This window comes from Vanessa cardui, chromosome 6 (assembly GCF_905220365.1).
Source record: "Vanessa cardui chromosome 6, ilVanCard2.1, whole genome shotgun sequence".
NCBI classification, from domain to species: Eukaryota; Metazoa; Arthropoda; class Insecta; order Lepidoptera; family Nymphalidae; genus Vanessa; species Vanessa cardui.
Window position 1 is genome coordinate 2,119,158 of NC_061128.1, and position 17,441 is coordinate 2,136,598.

Below are 17,441 nucleotides of genomic sequence, written 5' to 3' on the forward strand. Positions count from 1 at the left end.
AACAGTTTTATGAATAAGTACATAACGTTGTTTCAATGATTGCTAGAATTTTCATTCCAAATCATTCATAATTTCTTGCTTGAGTTAATTTTAGATTAATGACCAAACCATTATTATTTAGCAATAAACAAGTAGGATTTTGTTTTAACCGTTTTCCAAGTTTGTAATTTCATTCATCGTAGGTTCATTGCCACGTGATCAAGCCCACACGATTCTCGAATAACCGTGACGAATCTGTGTGATCGGTGACGGCGGTTTTCGTAATCGCCTCCAGCGATGTGACGCAAATTCAGCTGCGTTCAGGGTTTCCATCTTACCGGATATAGATTACAAGATGATTTACAGATTAAAAATTTGTTTCAGACTTAAATATAGCATCACTGAACAGCATATTATATCACTTGGTATTTATCCATTTCATTCTCAGAAGTAATAACATTGCGTCAGAAACATTAATTTGATTGTCAAATGTTTAAATAAATTACGAAACGTGTTAATATAATGGTAGCAAAACATCTTTAAATTAAGCTTTTACCGTCCTCAATATTATTGTTCATTTTTCAAGTAAAAACATGATTTGGACTTATGCCTTTATGTTGTTGTTAAAGTTGTACTGGCAACCCTGACTTTACCAACACGACATACCTGGAATCATCGAGGCATTTGGCGCGGCATAATTTGGGATATCGATAAAAGTTTACGACGCTTCCTGTTGTTTGTGGGTCGGTAAACCAGATTTTTATCGTAACAAGACCACTGTAATTAGAACATCTACGTCTGGTCAGTTGACGATATTTAAGAATTATGTTTTTCAGGGTCAATTTTTAATGAATAATATCTGAAATATGAGATTTATCTGTGCACAGAAGGAGTTACAAATTTTTAAACTAATATATTCAAGTGAGAATTGTTAAAATTGGTAAAACATGTATTTAAATGCTTAGAATGTAGATGATGTCTATGATCGAATTTGACTGACAATTACTTAAAATGTGAAATATGTTCGCAAAGATTATGCAAAAACAGGTGAAGATACCAAAATTATATTCCAGGTGCACCAACGGAAGTACGCGCTTTCCGGACAGGAGGCATATCCAACATCCAGACTTCGGGCTTCCACTGAGAATTGATCAAGCGAAACCAAATAACTTTTATTACTTTATTACTCGTATATGTTAGACTGAGGACGGCAATCAGTATACCTACACAGAAAGTGTAAACGGGAAATATTTGTCACTTCACTTCTGTTTGACGTAATAAACACAATTTGATGCGTAAACTTTTCAATTCTAAGGAGCTTGCTCGGATTTTCATATAATACGCGAATATATAAGATAACACAAAAAAAGAGTGATATCATTTGTAATATTTTACCTCGTTCAACATGAATGTTATTAATATAATTCATAATAGCAATTTCTATAACAGATTGATTTATATGTGAAGTGTTTATTTATATCTTATGTTGAACTCATAAAATTTCTTTAACATCAATAATGCTCATAGACGAAATAACCATTCAATATTTTAACACTTCGAACTATACTTTGTAGTTAACGATATATTGAATTATTTATTTCTTGAATACAATAAAGTAATCCCTAAAATGTATACATTTAATAGTCTATACATTAATTGGCCACAATTAAGTTCAGACAATTAAACTTTAGAACGCGTTCATGATTTTATCTGAAGTTGTACTTATCTGCTATTGTATTGTTTGGCCTTTCTTTGCTGTCTTCTGTAAAGAAGAAGACTTCAAAGAATTATAAGTTGAGAGTGGTTAGAAGGCGTGCATCTTAACCGATGACTGCATAAAAATTCTGCCACAAGTGTATTCCACCAACCCGCATTGGAACAGCGTGATGGAATATGTTCCAAAGATTCTCCTCAAAGGGAGAGGAGGCCTTTAGCCCAGCAGTGGGAATTTACAGGCTGTTGTTGTTGTTGTTGTTGTCTTAGATCAAATTAATATAAGATTTTTGTAAAAATATATGTTCAACTTGCATAAAATATTTAAAATTCTAGATAAATTAAGTATCATATAATATTTAGTTTTAAAATGGCGTATACTAGTTAAATTCAATATTTTTACCCAAACCCAATATGTGGTGCAAATAGTTGGCAACGACAAGAAAAATAAATATGCATAATGTCACGCTAATCGTATTATCTTGTAAATATAATGGAGTCAATATTTTGAAAATAAATCTTATATATATCAAACCCACACGAGTCAATAAGTCTACGTATTGAGTTTATCGATGCATCTATTGACATCACGGCTCGAATTTCACCGCCTACACTACCAGCCAGTTTTAGTTGTGTTAGATTGTTTTCATTATTTTTTCTTTTTTTTTCAAGCCCTCTTTTATTTTATTTATGAATAAAACACACACAATGAATACTTGGATTCACGCTAAATAAGAAAACAACAAAATATATTTTCTAAGCCGATATTTCAATTGTATGTTTAAAAAAAGAATATGTTGCATTATCTGTATTTTTTTATAATAATGTCGTCTCCCAAGTCAATTGCATTATATAAAATGATAAATTTATTATATAATAAGCAAACACCTATCAAAGAGATTTATCTACTTCGACTTTCATGATCTTTATGTCATTGAGAAGATCAGAGGTGTAAATTTATTATCTTGTCAGTCTGTCCGGTGTGTGTTGTTACGTTTGTTAACACTGTCGTAGTTCAAGTTATTCAATAAAAACTGAACGAGACTATAATTTTATTTTCTAATAATTTCTTTCGCAGATTTAGTACCAACACATATTGTAGTCGACATATCTGTTGCGTCTAACACTGCTGTCAAAAAAGCAATAGATAGATTAATATTGCATGTCAAGTTAATTAAAATATTAAAAAGAATTTTCATATTTGCATATTTTCTTTTACTCATGTACATGAACAAAAAACGAACGAAACAAAAGTGCATCATAATATTGTCACCAACGCAATGTCGGTTTTTTCGAATTGATATATGCTTCGTAAAATGACTCTGTGTTCTGGTTTTTCTTTTTTCTAAAATCACATAGATCAGACACTTCGTTGTCACTTCAAACATGAGGAAGTATTTAAAAGTCATACATATCGAAGAAAAAATATTTCAGTCAGTATATAGTCGCCTTAATATTAATGTATTTATAGGTCAGTATTGATTTACGACATTATAACAAAACGTAGCATATGGTTGGAATCGTATTATTTAATCTATGCCACGAGATGAATTCTTCAGAACACGTGTATCGTGTCTTTGGAATAACATAGTAACAATTTTAGGTACCGTTTATATCATATCGTAACTATTTTAATAACCATTCAAAAACGAATGTAACACAAACATCTTAGTATTGATAGTTCAACTATTTAAAAAGTTAAAGGAATACATATCTTATTATAAAATGATATCGGATCTGAATTAGAAACATTTAGGCTTAAGGGTGTAAACCGGTTACGAGATATCAAATAAACAAGCTAGTAATGCGGATCGCACGTAGAAAAGCCCACGCACGACGATGGTGGTCTATTTATTTTAAACTATTTGAAAAAACTTCCAATAGACCGACGCGAGGTCGTATAAATTGGAGACTTCTTAAGAAGTGTTTAGACATTCGATGACGTCATTGAGATTGTAAGAAACTGTTCTCATAATTTCAATGAGCGTAATGGATAGGACGTTTTAATAACATTAAATAAAAAAGTCAAGTATATGATTTAAAATTATATATAAAACAATTTTATCGAAGTAAATTAATTCTATCGGAAATATGTTTATAAGTTATTTTTTGCAGTGGTAAATTATTTTATTTTATATGCTTATTAATCTCATTAAGTATTCTGAAACTATTTAAATTTTGAATTCAGTATTTAAAGCAACCACCAGGTGACTGTTAGTGGATCATCAATTTTTACCGCAATCATACTCTTTAGACGGCAATTAAAATTCGAATATAATTTATTATATATAATATATCCTTCATAATATTGATTTGAAACGAATATTTCAATATTCAACACCAACAACAACAACAGCCTGTAAATTCTAAAGGCTAAAGGCCTCCTCTCCCTTTGAGGAAAAGGTTTGGAACATATTCCACCACGCTGTTCCAATGCGGATTTGTGGAATACACATGTGGCAGAATCTCTATGAAATTTGTCACAATTCCTCATGATGTTTTCATTCACCGCTGAGTACGAGATGAATTATAAAGACAAATTAAGCACATGAAACAGCGGTGCTTGCCTGGGTTTGAACCCGCAATCATCGGCTAAGATGTGCATCTTCTTCCACTGCAGTTCTAACCACTGGGCCATCTCGACTCAATATTCAAGTAGACGAAATTTTGATACAACTGCAGAGGTCGTTCATCTTTTCGGAAGTAATATGTGGATTGTGGTTGAATAAATATTCCTAAAGATTACATTCATAACATTGTTATTAAAACATTAAATTTTTCTAGGTCTCACTTAAGTCGTAAGTGTCGTGTTATTTATTTTCGTTTCGCGGAAAACCTCGAAGTAGTGCACTTAAACCATCGTATCGTAATTAAGTAATCAAGATTGAGTTATTTGACATGTGAGCTTATTTATCGATGTGTCATCACTGTATACAAAGAACCTTGGACGAAATAAGTGTAGCATAGTTAGGATAAATTTATGTCAATAAAAAATATTTGCAAATTTGACATTGAATTCAAATCTAGACATTTATCAATATAAAACATTCATTATATTATTAATTATTAAGATAATTATAATGTCAGAGAGCTATGATATATTGTAATTGAATAAATTCCATTAATAAATAGCGGATTAAACTTACACAATTTGGAAAATTAAATAGGTTGTAGTCCATGCAAGAAATAGCCTGGCTAGCCTAGTGTATACAAGCGGATTTTTACAAAAGATTTGTAATTCAATTACAGCTTGGCGGTAAGGTATAACATAGTTGGAAGGCCTTCATATTTTATTTCGGCTAACTGATGGAAATTGACTTGCTTGAAGGTGCCAGCCTTTTTGCATTAAAAGGAGTGGAGGCTTTTGCTTTACTTAGCTGTTAGTATTTACGGACTCTAACGTTAAACGTACACTTACAAGGGCAGTGTAAAAAGTTTTTTTTATTTATATATAAAAAAACATTATATTATAAACATTTCCGTTAAGTTTTTTTTAAAGTAAGATTCGTTAATCGAGCTACGCATTACTATTTTATTTCACTAAATATATTTGGTGGAAAGTTTGTTATTGTTATGTATATATTTGGAACGGAATTATAAGATATGTACTCAAATATGTTTTTTTCCATATACAGTCAATCAATAGAGTGGAGTCCTCTATTTTCTTAGAGACAATGTTGTCCTAAATAAACATTTCAGCGCTCAGCTTCAGAAATGAAGATGATCGGGTTAACACTCTTGCCGAGATTAAACTTGCAGCCGAAAATAAGATGATATGTTGCTTCCTATCAAAAGGACTTAGGACATTATGTTCTGGGCTTAAGTATGGTTGTAATATAAGTTATACTGGGATTTCATTGGAGATATTGAAAGGATTGCTGCTGTAAAGCCATCTAGTAAATTGAGTTTAGTTTTAGTCGGTACATATGTAAATATTCGTATATTAGTGTAAGCTCATTTACTAAGCGTAACGACGCTTAAATAAAATATCTTTCAATTTCTTGTTTAGTGAAGTATGGATTCAGTAAGATGATGATTAGACATGTATATTATATATGTATATGCTATACATGACATATTCGCTTTTACTGGCATGCTTAGCCAGGCATAAAAAAGAGTCATACGATATGTTGAGCAGTTTTTCACGTGATTGAAAAAAAAATACATTTATTATAAATATGATTATTATACGAATTGCAAATTCACAAGTTCTGTTAGTTAATAAATAAAATACAATGATTTTTTTACGTTAATGTCAAATACATATAACATACAGTTAAAAAGTTAAGACTGTAAAAGTAATGGATTTTATTAAGAAACCTAATGGTATGGTAATAATTTGTGAAAATATTTTTATTACGCAATCTTCTGAAAGGACGAATTGCTTAGCGCTCGTTAGCTCATTCGTTCATTTTTACACAACGCAATGTTTCTTTCAAAAACATTTCTGTTTACTGCACTGGCACTAACTACTATTAAAGATATATTTTCTTACACGCTTAGTATAAAGACGTAATACCAATCAATACCTCGAGTTTATGTTTAATTTTAGTTTTAGAATGCAATTTTGTTTCCTTTATATATGCTGATAATATTACATAGTTTGTTTTTATTTTCGTGTAATATTTTACACTGATATTAAACCTACTATGTATTTTACTTTTAGGTAGATTTTTTCTGTTTTATTAAATTTATCTACAAAACTAATTTTAATATACATAATTCTAAAGGTGCAGTTAATAAATTGTTATTCTAGATTTTATGACTATAAATGTACACTAGGTAAATAAATTACATAGTTTATATTTATAGTGTTTTTATTACATATTAAATTGATAATAAAAATATATATTTTTTAATATTAATTATTTTTTTTAACAATATCTAATTTTAATTGTTCTGTGATATTTTTTGACCCTATCATTATAGGGTTTTAGGTCTTAAAGGGCTTAGTAGACTGCTGGCTTATTGAACCAGTAAGTCATCTTGTTATAAGCCTATTGGATCCGAGATGTTAAGGACGAATCATTTGATGGTGCTCGCAATAAATTTTAATCACGTTGGTTGTTAAACTAAATTAATTAATAAGGAGACCTTGAACGTAATTATTGCAAAATATACTTATGTTGGTAATGTTGTTAAATATCTTACATTGTTTTTTAATAACACGTGAATGTAAATTTCGTAATTTCAATAGCAATCGCTGAGGAGGCAGTTGTCCTATAGGATCAAGTATTGGCATTTATTGTTACTTTGTGTTCAATGTATTTTATTATGTAAAAATATGTATTTTATTATGTATATAAATGCATGATTTTTTCCAGCTTCTTCAAAAATCATCGTAAATTTGAATGAATTAGGTATGTATATACTTTAATCTGCCCCATAAGTTTTCCGTAAAACCCGAATGAATCCCATGTGGTACGTTTTGGCTTATCGCATTCAGACAGACAGCAGTAGGGGGCTTTGTTTTATAATTTGTGGTGATATTCATAGCATTCCGTTTTCTCGATTCTTATTAAAGTCATGCTTGAAATATTTTGATTTCTATCTTATGTTTATTAATGATAGAAATATGTTAAGTACATAATTTACACAAAAACAAAAAACAATATGTTTTTTGTTTGAAATACAAAATAATAATTCTGTTATTATAAAATATTTGATATTTACATTTTTACTCGTTCGTCGTAAACTTATCGATTGCTGTAATTTCTTACTAGCTTAGGAATGCTGTTTCAAATACAAATTGTGGTAACATTTTATTAAACAACTTTGCAAATGAGGTTTTTATATACGACCAATACTGCCATATACGGTACAAATGTTTGCACAACTCTATATAAGTAAATAACAACTATTCTTCGGGAATTTCAATAAAATAACTATAGTTATGTTATTTTATTTTTGTATTGAATCAGACTGGAAAATGATGAGTGGATGTTATCCAGACGGGCTTGCACAAAGCCCTACCTCCGTCTTATAATATTGATTTACACAATTATTATTTTTATCACGTGATGTAATAAAATGATCTCATCGACATTGTTTAAGATATGTACATAGTTTATATATGTGTAGCACAGTTTGTTGATACAGATTATATATTTTCTTAAGCTAGTTAATATTTGGTTATTTTTTTTATTTAATACTCTTTATAATTTTAGAACGGGTGTGACATACCTTACAAGAGAAGAGTGCAGTCTGCCACGTGGCTTTGTTCTCACTGAAGAAGTAACAGCTGTGTCCAAGCCGAATGAACTGCGGCGGACACACGTACGACATCTTTGTGTTGTTCTTGCCTTCCACACCTTTGCCTATAATATTTAATATTATATGATTAAAATTAATTAATTTAAAATTATGTTAATGTTTATTATCTTATTAAATTTGTTTATGTGAACACAGTATTAGGAACACACCTTAATCGTAAAAGCATTTAGTTAACTGTATAACTGTAAAATCGAGGTTTGAGGCCTGTGCCCTTAATGGCTCTAGATTACCACACTTTTTATAGCAAACTTAAGTTGTTAAAATGTGAATACATTTGTTAGGGAAATTAGTAAGAAACATAAAATTAATAATATCGTGCTGATTTATAAAAACGACGTTTTTTTTAAAATGTTCAGACTGTTCTTCTTTATAGCTTTTTAGCTTATAATTAATAGGTAAGTAGGACATTCTTGTTCTTTTGTATATATTTGACATAATATGTTTTAAAAGTATATCAATATAGAAAAATATTCTATATTGATATACTATTTTAAAATGATTATTATATTCTATGAAAATAAATAACAATAGCTAGACTGTGGTGGAATTCCTCAGACAGGTAACAGTAAGGCCATACAGTAGTACACATTAGAAGCGAGATATTAGTTGACATTTAACTAATTCCATGGTTCTAGACTCGCTCAACATGTTTCGTGATCTAAGATTAAGTCATAAACAAAACAATAAACTAGTATTATGAAGGATTTTGTAAGTCTCGTGGAAGTGATGAGGGTAGGCTCAAGGTCCGTTTTGAGTGTAGCTTTGCTATATATAAAGGTTCAGGTGTATAAAGGAGCATCTTCTGGAACTAAGTCCTATGTAATTTATAGAATGTATTACACTATTAAAAAAATTACGTCTTTTAGTATTGTTTTCAGTATAGAAATCTATAGGAAATGGCTAAACTTATATTTGTAGAAATTTTCTAAGTGACTTAAAAAAACTTATTTTTTTATATTTCTAGCAAAATTCAGTGGGCGTCCTACCTGTGTTTATAACGAAATCATCATGACGATCGGTTGAATGGTATATAAAATGATGAGCTGTGCACCTTGTGTTGAGTCACTCGTAAGTTGATAGGATCAGAACCTCATACCAAAACATACTGGTATGTATATATGTCAACTTTCATTAGTCACACAGAGTCAACAGATTTACCAATGTTCACATAAATCTATATTAATATTATAAACTATACTACACCAATGAATCGAATCGAAGAAAATTTGATGAAATTGGTATGAAGTAAGCTTAAACTCTAGATAAGAACACAGTTTATCTACTTTTTAATGCCTAGCGTTCCTTCAACTAATGAAACGAGCGAATTACAAAAAAAGAGCGAAAGACGAAAACTAGTAAGAGATTCTAAAATTTATTAGATTTTCATGTAGTACTTACATTGGGACCAAAACACGATGAACAATATCGCGCCGATAGCGATCATTTTCCCCCTCCTTTCTAATGCTTCCATTTTGAATATTGACACAATTTTAACTAAAAATATGACCTGTCACTGAACTACACACTATTTTTGAACGCGACACTAAATTTGAGATTTTATCAAGTCATATTTTTTTACCCAGGAAAGTTCGAAATAAGATACAGATTTTAAATAAGAAGTAAGATTTGGATACTGATGATCTATAGTTGAATCGGTGCAGGATAATCTGAAACAAATAAAAAAATATATGAACTAGGTATAGTCAATAGGTTTCTTTGTTTTTATTTTTTAAATATTAATTCTACTTGTGTTTAAATCAAGAGTCGCATGAATCAAATCGTGATTACTCTGGCAAAAGTGAACCATTTGGAAGATATGTTGAATTTATTTTTGTGTTTCTTTAATTTATAAACGTTCGTAGAGTCTACGGGGTTAAAGAATTATTTAATATTTATTATGGATATATTTGATAGTTACAGTATTACGAAAATCTGTCGTTATTGTAAGATTCATTTTATCGATTTTTAAATTAATTATAATAATTTTTAACGCTGTTTTTACATGACATGACATGTTAGGGCTGGGCACCAGGCTTGAAATGCTTACCTACTCCAATTTGATTTTATACAAGTATATATTCATCACCAATTGGTTATCGAACAGTAAATTGTTGTCATCCTTAATTTTTTCCTCATATTCACATAAAAAGGAGTAGTCTTAAACATTATTAAACAAACGACAGTGACGAAAGTTTAATACGTGAAAAGACTGTACAAACTTTGTGTTACGGGTCTTTTAAGATGTCACTACTACTACAACTAGCAGCCATCAACTGTTCGACGCGATTACATGAGTTATAGCTTCCAAGAAGTTTTAATTTGAAAGCAGTTACAAACAATAATTTCCGTCCGCGTATTTAGGTTAGCTTAGAAAGTCTAGCCATGAAGAGAAATCTAGATTTAGACCGTAAAAGTGTCTTAACGTCGATCATAAACACGATTATTGCGCTTCGGTATGTAGATTATAACGTTTATTGTTTCTGCAAATAGAATTATGTATTGTTCTGGATACATACATGTAAGTTTCGTGAAAAATACAGTTAATTTTCGCTTGCATTTCAAAACTCGAGCAACACGGCGTACCCGACTAAACTATTTCAGTTACAACAATACTAATATTTAAAATAACATATGTGATAATACGTAGAATTTGTATTTACTTAATATTTTGTTATACGTATTGGACATTAACAAGATATAGACAAATAATTATTCTTTATCGTTGAAAGGGATATTTCACATGAATCGATGACCATTATAGCGCTTTCAGCTATATGTGTTTCTCATGCTTGACTCAGTAGCAGCCGTGCTTGAAATTTCAATTTCCTCTAAGCTTTGAGCTTACCGTCCCAGATATTCGATAGTCTAGATTCAAATTTATTACTGTAGCTAGCATTTGCCAGCGATCCCACTTGTCTCGAGTTTCAAGTGAAGGCCTTTATATGTATATATATATATATGTTTATATATTTGGACATATAAAATTTATCATATCATAAATGTTTTATGATAAATGCGTTAGGTAGAATGATAGAATATCATTGTTCTGTTTGTTGTTCTTCAGTATTAATTATAACAATTCACGATCGAAATAAGAATCGAAGTTTAACTATATAATACATTTATTAACTTCTCTAATTAAGCTTACAAATACATATTTTTTGCAGACAGTACTTGTACTTAATTAAGAAAATGTCTGAGTTGTGTTATAAAGTAGTTCTGCTTTTATTCAGCTTATTATAACTTTATAATTATGATCATTAACAAGATTTTAATTATTTTGTATGTATACAAAATAAAAGAGAAGGAAATTTAGAATCATAGTATACAAAAAAATTGATTATTCACAAGTTGGTTATTGCACACAATACGTTATGAAATACAATTGGGTTAGTTAAAAAAATATATTTTAAATATTTTTAAGCAAACACACTACGTAATCTTTATATAGGTATTAGAATACGGGTAGTATAGACTTGACTGACACCGACAGTTTACAAGATTATTATTAGGCGTGTCAAAAACACAGCCCTATTTCACGGTAATATGGGTTCAACAGTATTTTTAAAATATTGAGTATTTCAAATCCGGAACTATTGTATAATAATGTAATATAAAAAGATATATCTGTCTTTAGCCCTGTTTAATTAGTTTCATAGGTTTATTTACAACTACGTTTAGTATGATTTAGTTTTCTTTTATTAAGGCACAAACAGTACCACACAAAACTACACTACATGTACTAAAATACTCGAGCAAAATCCAATTAACTGCCACTACATAAACAACACAATTACAATATACAACAGGTAATAATAGAGTAAGTTTATGCAACCTTGATTATACAAAATTTGACTACGTCATCTAAATTTACAGAGACATTCATAATAGTTCAGAAACTTATATCTCGTTAAACTTATGTCTCAGCTTAGGTTAATCTTTGATTGGTTTAGTAATAAATATATTTTATATTAATGTTGGTTCTAAGAGATTATGCAATATTAATTTTAAGGGAATACATGTAACCGCTGTATTCCTCATGTTTGGTTCGAAACGTTCCCGTTCAAAGTAAATTTATTTATTTCATAAATATTAGTACGAAATATTAATATGAGTATATTGATTAAAGTATCGCTTTAAAATAGCCAGTCATTTCCATTAGAGCAGTTGTTTCACAAATTTAAAATCAGAATAGTAATCCATTAATTTTGACACTTAGTTTAGATCTTAAATGTATCGCGGATTTTTAAACAAGTAACGATACTCGCGTTTTCCCGACATCTAAAGCAAATTGATTATGATCAATTTGAACATGCTTAATGCGCGTATAATTGAAAGCTGATCATGTCTGACGAAAGTGAATAATTCAATTTGTATCTAACAAGTAAAATCGTTGGTAGACTTTGTTTGACGTGTTTTATACACTAAAACCTCCTTCGAAACGGGCTGTATGTTTATATCTTGGTGTAGTAGTTACAGTGAGTCATTATTAAAAAAAAAACTCAATTTTTTTATTAATATACAAGATTTTTGATCCAGTGATGAAACCAAACTATTATTAATACAATTTGGAATGTACTGGAATTTAAAATTATAAAACAAAAGCTTTATTATTATAAACAATTCCCATTGCGTATATTGCGCAGAAATAAATAAATAAAGCCATTCCATTTATAAATATTTTAAATGCTCAGTTGTTTTCTAAATGAACACACAGTATAGTAGATCCGTCATTGTTCTTCACATCGAGTAACAATTGGATATTTGTATTATAATATTGTTTTGTTTTTATGCATATATATGCATATATTACTTGTTTAGTTACATATGTTACTTGTTTATTTTTTGTTAAACATTTTTATAAAATGTTGAAGAAGATTATTGATTTTATCTAAATGATTAATTGTCAGTCAAGCACTTGTTATTATTTTATCCGTACACTCCCTAGTTACGTACGATTAAGTGCGTACTGTTTCATTGTCTGGCTTATTACGTTACAGACACAGAGGTATCTTTTTAAAATTTCAGCTTAGAACAACGGAAAATATTTATTTATTCTGTGAAGAAATTCTCAGTAGAAGTTGCCAACGCTGTGCTTACATTCTTGTCCCTCTGTAAGCATGTAAACTTGTTGGCTCTTCGCCTGAATTCTCTCCAATCGTGTCGGATGCACGTCCAATTCTTTTACAGACTGTCGGTGTTTACACAGATATCTCCAATTTATCTTCCTTCCAATTTGGTCAGGAGGACTTCGTCCACTAAATTAACAGATATTAGGAAAACAGTATATTTATGGAATTAAATGTTGAATATAGACTTAGTTAGTCAGAATAGGATGAAAGAAGATTTAAAAATACCAGCAGTAATACACAACTGATATTTCTTCTCTGTAGTTCAAGTAACGTAGTGTAAATAAATAGATCAGGTGCGGTCAACCCTTAGCGCCAGACTAGATGCGCTTGCAACGCGATCCAGTGACCGCAGTCAGTCACGCGTTCAATTCTGGTTCGGTCAGACATCGACTTTTTTTACTTTCTTCTGACATGTTAGAACTAGTTCTAATTCTATGGTCATATTTGTTATTGAATTATTTAATTTATGCTTATGACGAAGTAATATGTATAGTGCATGACGAACCAAAACACACAATCTAAGTCAAAGAATAAGAATACCAATTGAATTTATCAACTTTATCACTTATATAATAATAAAAAAAAACAAAAGATGATCATGTTTTAAGTCAATAGTTTATATAAAATGAATGGAATTATTTACTATCTAATATCAACATTCACGCGTATATTTTTTTTGCACAACAAAATTAAACAAAAAAATCTTATAAACGACTAAGAAGTTAATTGCTTATACTGTGAAAGTAATACGCATCAAAATGATATGTTAGCGTGTTTATAGCGTGACTATTACACACTCATCAAAATGTATTTTTGGTCACATTCTAGATAGTTAGATATAATTAAACAATCAAGTGATCAAATGAGAAAATATTTTATCGAATTAAAAATAGAATCTGTAGGTAATTGGCTCAGACAGAAAGTGCGTGACAAGAGATGGCTCAATGGTTAAAACACGTGAATCTTAATCGATTCAAATCCAGGTCAGCAGAAACGAAATTTTGGTAACCATTTTTAGGATATAAAAGCAATAAAGTTTGCATATTTCGAATCAAAAGGCTTTCTCATGTGTCCCAACCAACACACCTTGGAGCAGTATGAAGGAATAAATTCCGAACTTTCTTCTCAAGATGCGAGGAGCAGTGCGACAACAAATTGTTACCTTACTTCTTAATCTATAATTGGTCTATGGTTATTTTGCGATATTACGTAATTCAAATTATATAAGTTTTTAAATTATTTCGGATTATCATTTACTAATAAGCGTTAATGTTGGATTAAAATTCAATTAAGATCTGTCATTTTCAGCTACGGAAATTAGTCCGTCAAAATAAATGCAGAAAATTTAACAAATTAGTAATGATGACTAGAAAATATTTATATCCGTCAAAATTGTGTGTACGTGAAATGCTCATTAGCGTGAAATTTAATTACTAAGCTTGCCATGACTCATCCAACTAAGTTAAATCCAAATCATTTTGAGTTCCTACATTTAATCTCCGAAATCAATTGTTGTAGCATTATCAGCTTTATTCCCTTACAATGATGGAATAAAATATCCTGCACCTGCGAGGTATAATAATTTGCAAAGCACTGTTTATTCGTTATAGCAATCAAGTACTTAGTGCAATGGTTATTAGATTTATATTTCCATGCTAAGATAGAACTAGGTACAGGGATGTACTTGAAATGCATCGCGTTCAGACACTTGAGATTAGGAACACTCGAGAGATCACGAAGAGATGCGCTTGTTATGATCTCGGCATGTGGGCAATGGGCATGTTTTATAGACCGAGAACTTGTATAGTCTTAGGGTGCGGATTAATTTGTAAGTAAACCCAAAATAAACTGTTTTAAAATTAGTTCTCTAAGAAAACAATCCATAAAAGATAAGATCGTCTCTAGGAAAACTCGTAAATATAGATTAAGTATTTCATTATTAAAAATTTATACTAAATGTTTTCGAAATTAAATTTGGTTTTTTCACTATAATTACGCTTTATTAATTTATTGGTTACAATAACAGGGAAAGTTAATTATGAGGAAAATATAAGATTATTAAAATACCTAACGGCGAACCACTTATGTAAATGTTCAAGATTTTTTTAAATCTGAAACTGTAAGAACCTGAAGGCTGCGTGCCTTATAATGTGTTTACTAATATGTATATTATATGTAAGTATGTGTACGTAATGCAAACATTCGTAATTTATACCTAATGTTAACATTTATCTTCAATAATTAAATCTTTAATATTTTACAATTATACAAACGAACCAATTTGCAATTAATTTCGTATATACTAAACTTGTAATATACTAAATATTACAAATTAAATTTTATAAATATTATTTAACGATATTTTATAATATATGTAATGTAGTCAAACCGACATCCGACTCTCTTGCTATAAAATCTTCAAGTCTGCTCACGTATTATAGCCAAAAGATAAGCAAGAAATAACAACTCTCCTTGTGTAACTACCAATTTTAAAACTTAATTTTTGAATAGTTTGTTCTTGTTACTAGCATCGACTTTTATTCTGTATTTGAATCTGTACTAATATTTTAAAGAGGTAAACTTTGCTTGTTTATATTTAGGAACATATGAGCTGAGATGGCCCAGTGGTTAGAACGCGTGCATCTTAACCGATGATTTCGTCTTCAAACCCAGGCAAGCACCACTATGTGCTAAATTTGTGTTTATAATTCATCTCGTGCTCGGCGGTGAAGGAAAACATCGTGAGAAAACCTGCATGTATCTAATTCCATCGAAATTGTGCCACATGCGCATTCCACCAACCAGCATTGGAACAGCCTGGTGGAATATGTTCGAAACCCTCTCCTGAATGGGAGAGGAGGCCTTAGCCCATAAGTGGGAAATATACAGGTTGTTACCTTAGGAAATCTTTGGCACTAATGAATTACTCAATTGTAACTCTTTACACCATTTTATATTATTTTCTTTATTAATAAATTGAATCAGTGCAAACCGGACCGGATCGATAGTCGTTAATGTAAAGCGGATATTTGTCGACCTTCAAGGGCACATCGTATTATCGTAATGTTTAATTTTAGTCTGTGTCATAAATTGTGTTACATCCCCGTGTAGAGTAAATTAAATTCAGAGACTTTTGGTGTTAATATCTCGTTCACCTTTCGTTAATCGAAATCGGTGTAGAACGATCTTGGCAGGATTCGATTTCTCAGAAATTGCTTGTATTTATTTAAAAATAGAATTCAACTTTTAATTGCAACGTATTAACCTTAAAATACTGTGCCAAATGTTAACTTTTTAATTAGTTAAGCAGATAATAAAATATAGGTACCTACAAATAGTTTTATATAAAACAAGGTCATGAAAACTACACTTGTCACGTAAATGGTCTAGACTAGAAACTGCTAAAATTAATAGTGTTTCTTAATTGTATTGTCTATATATTATTCATAAATATAATATATGTATTATATATATAAATATAGTAAACTTCCTGTCGAATTGCTCTGTTTATTATTTTAAAGATCTAAGCATACATAGGGACAGACAGACAGCGGTAAGTGTATATTAAACGCGTAATATTCAACGCGTATCCCGTATGTTGGATTCGCCCTTGCTGAGAATACTTGGTGCACTCGAGTTTACCAAAAAACCCACTAAAAAACCGATACCCACTGCATGTTACCGATACCCACTGCATGTTTTGGAATAAATATGTAGTTATGGATAACAAAAAAGGTCTTAACAAAAAGACCAGCCACGCCTTCTGTACTCTGTACTCGTAATAAAGGTTTGTTTATACATCACGTCATCGTTCAGCGTAGCTGAAGTCGATACTCTAATGTATAATTTATAAGATATTTTTATATACTGCTCATTATTAGCGATTATATCTCGTACATTTATCATAATTCAATAGTTAGACTGCTACAAACAAGCCCAGTTAGATGACGCCAATTGACTTTTATTACCTCTAACATTGTAAGCTGACTTATTTATCTAATTCTATTAAATACTTATTTTCATAGCGTTTAAATTGTGTGTTTATATTTGAATCATTTTTAGATATAATATAAATTATTTTATCTCAATAACATTATTAGATTTGATAGCAGTAAAAAAATATGACTATTTTTGGGTTATTACATAATTAAATATCAGTTGAAATTACTTTTAATACAAGTTTTTATTTCACGGTCAATTTCGACGAATTGAAATGCATATGCAAAGTTTCAAATTTAGATAAAATATTTTTATCTAGAAATACAGCAACTTTTACTTGGTAATAAATCAAAAACTGTTTAGTTAATTTATTTAAAGTCTAATTAATAAAATTTACAATAATTA

The 17,441-nt window shown here is 30.0% G+C and overlaps 1 protein-coding gene across 2 annotated transcripts in view; it reads right to left on the reverse strand.

The window, feature by feature from the left end:
• The window catches only part of LOC124530663, a 125,877-nt gene that overhangs the window by 39,354 nt on the left and 69,082 nt on the right, over positions 1-17,441 (reverse strand). For both annotated transcript variants that reach the window (XM_047104912.1, XM_047104914.1), the window contains exons 2-3: positions 9,364-9,632; positions 7,876-8,009 (exon numbers count right to left, since the gene is read on the reverse strand). In XM_047104912.1, coding sequence (XP_046960868.1) covers positions 7,876-8,009; positions 9,364-9,436 — 207 coding nt within the window. In that variant the 5' untranslated portion in view covers positions 9,437-9,632. The remainder of the gene's footprint in view (positions 1-7,875; positions 8,010-9,363; positions 9,633-17,441) is intronic.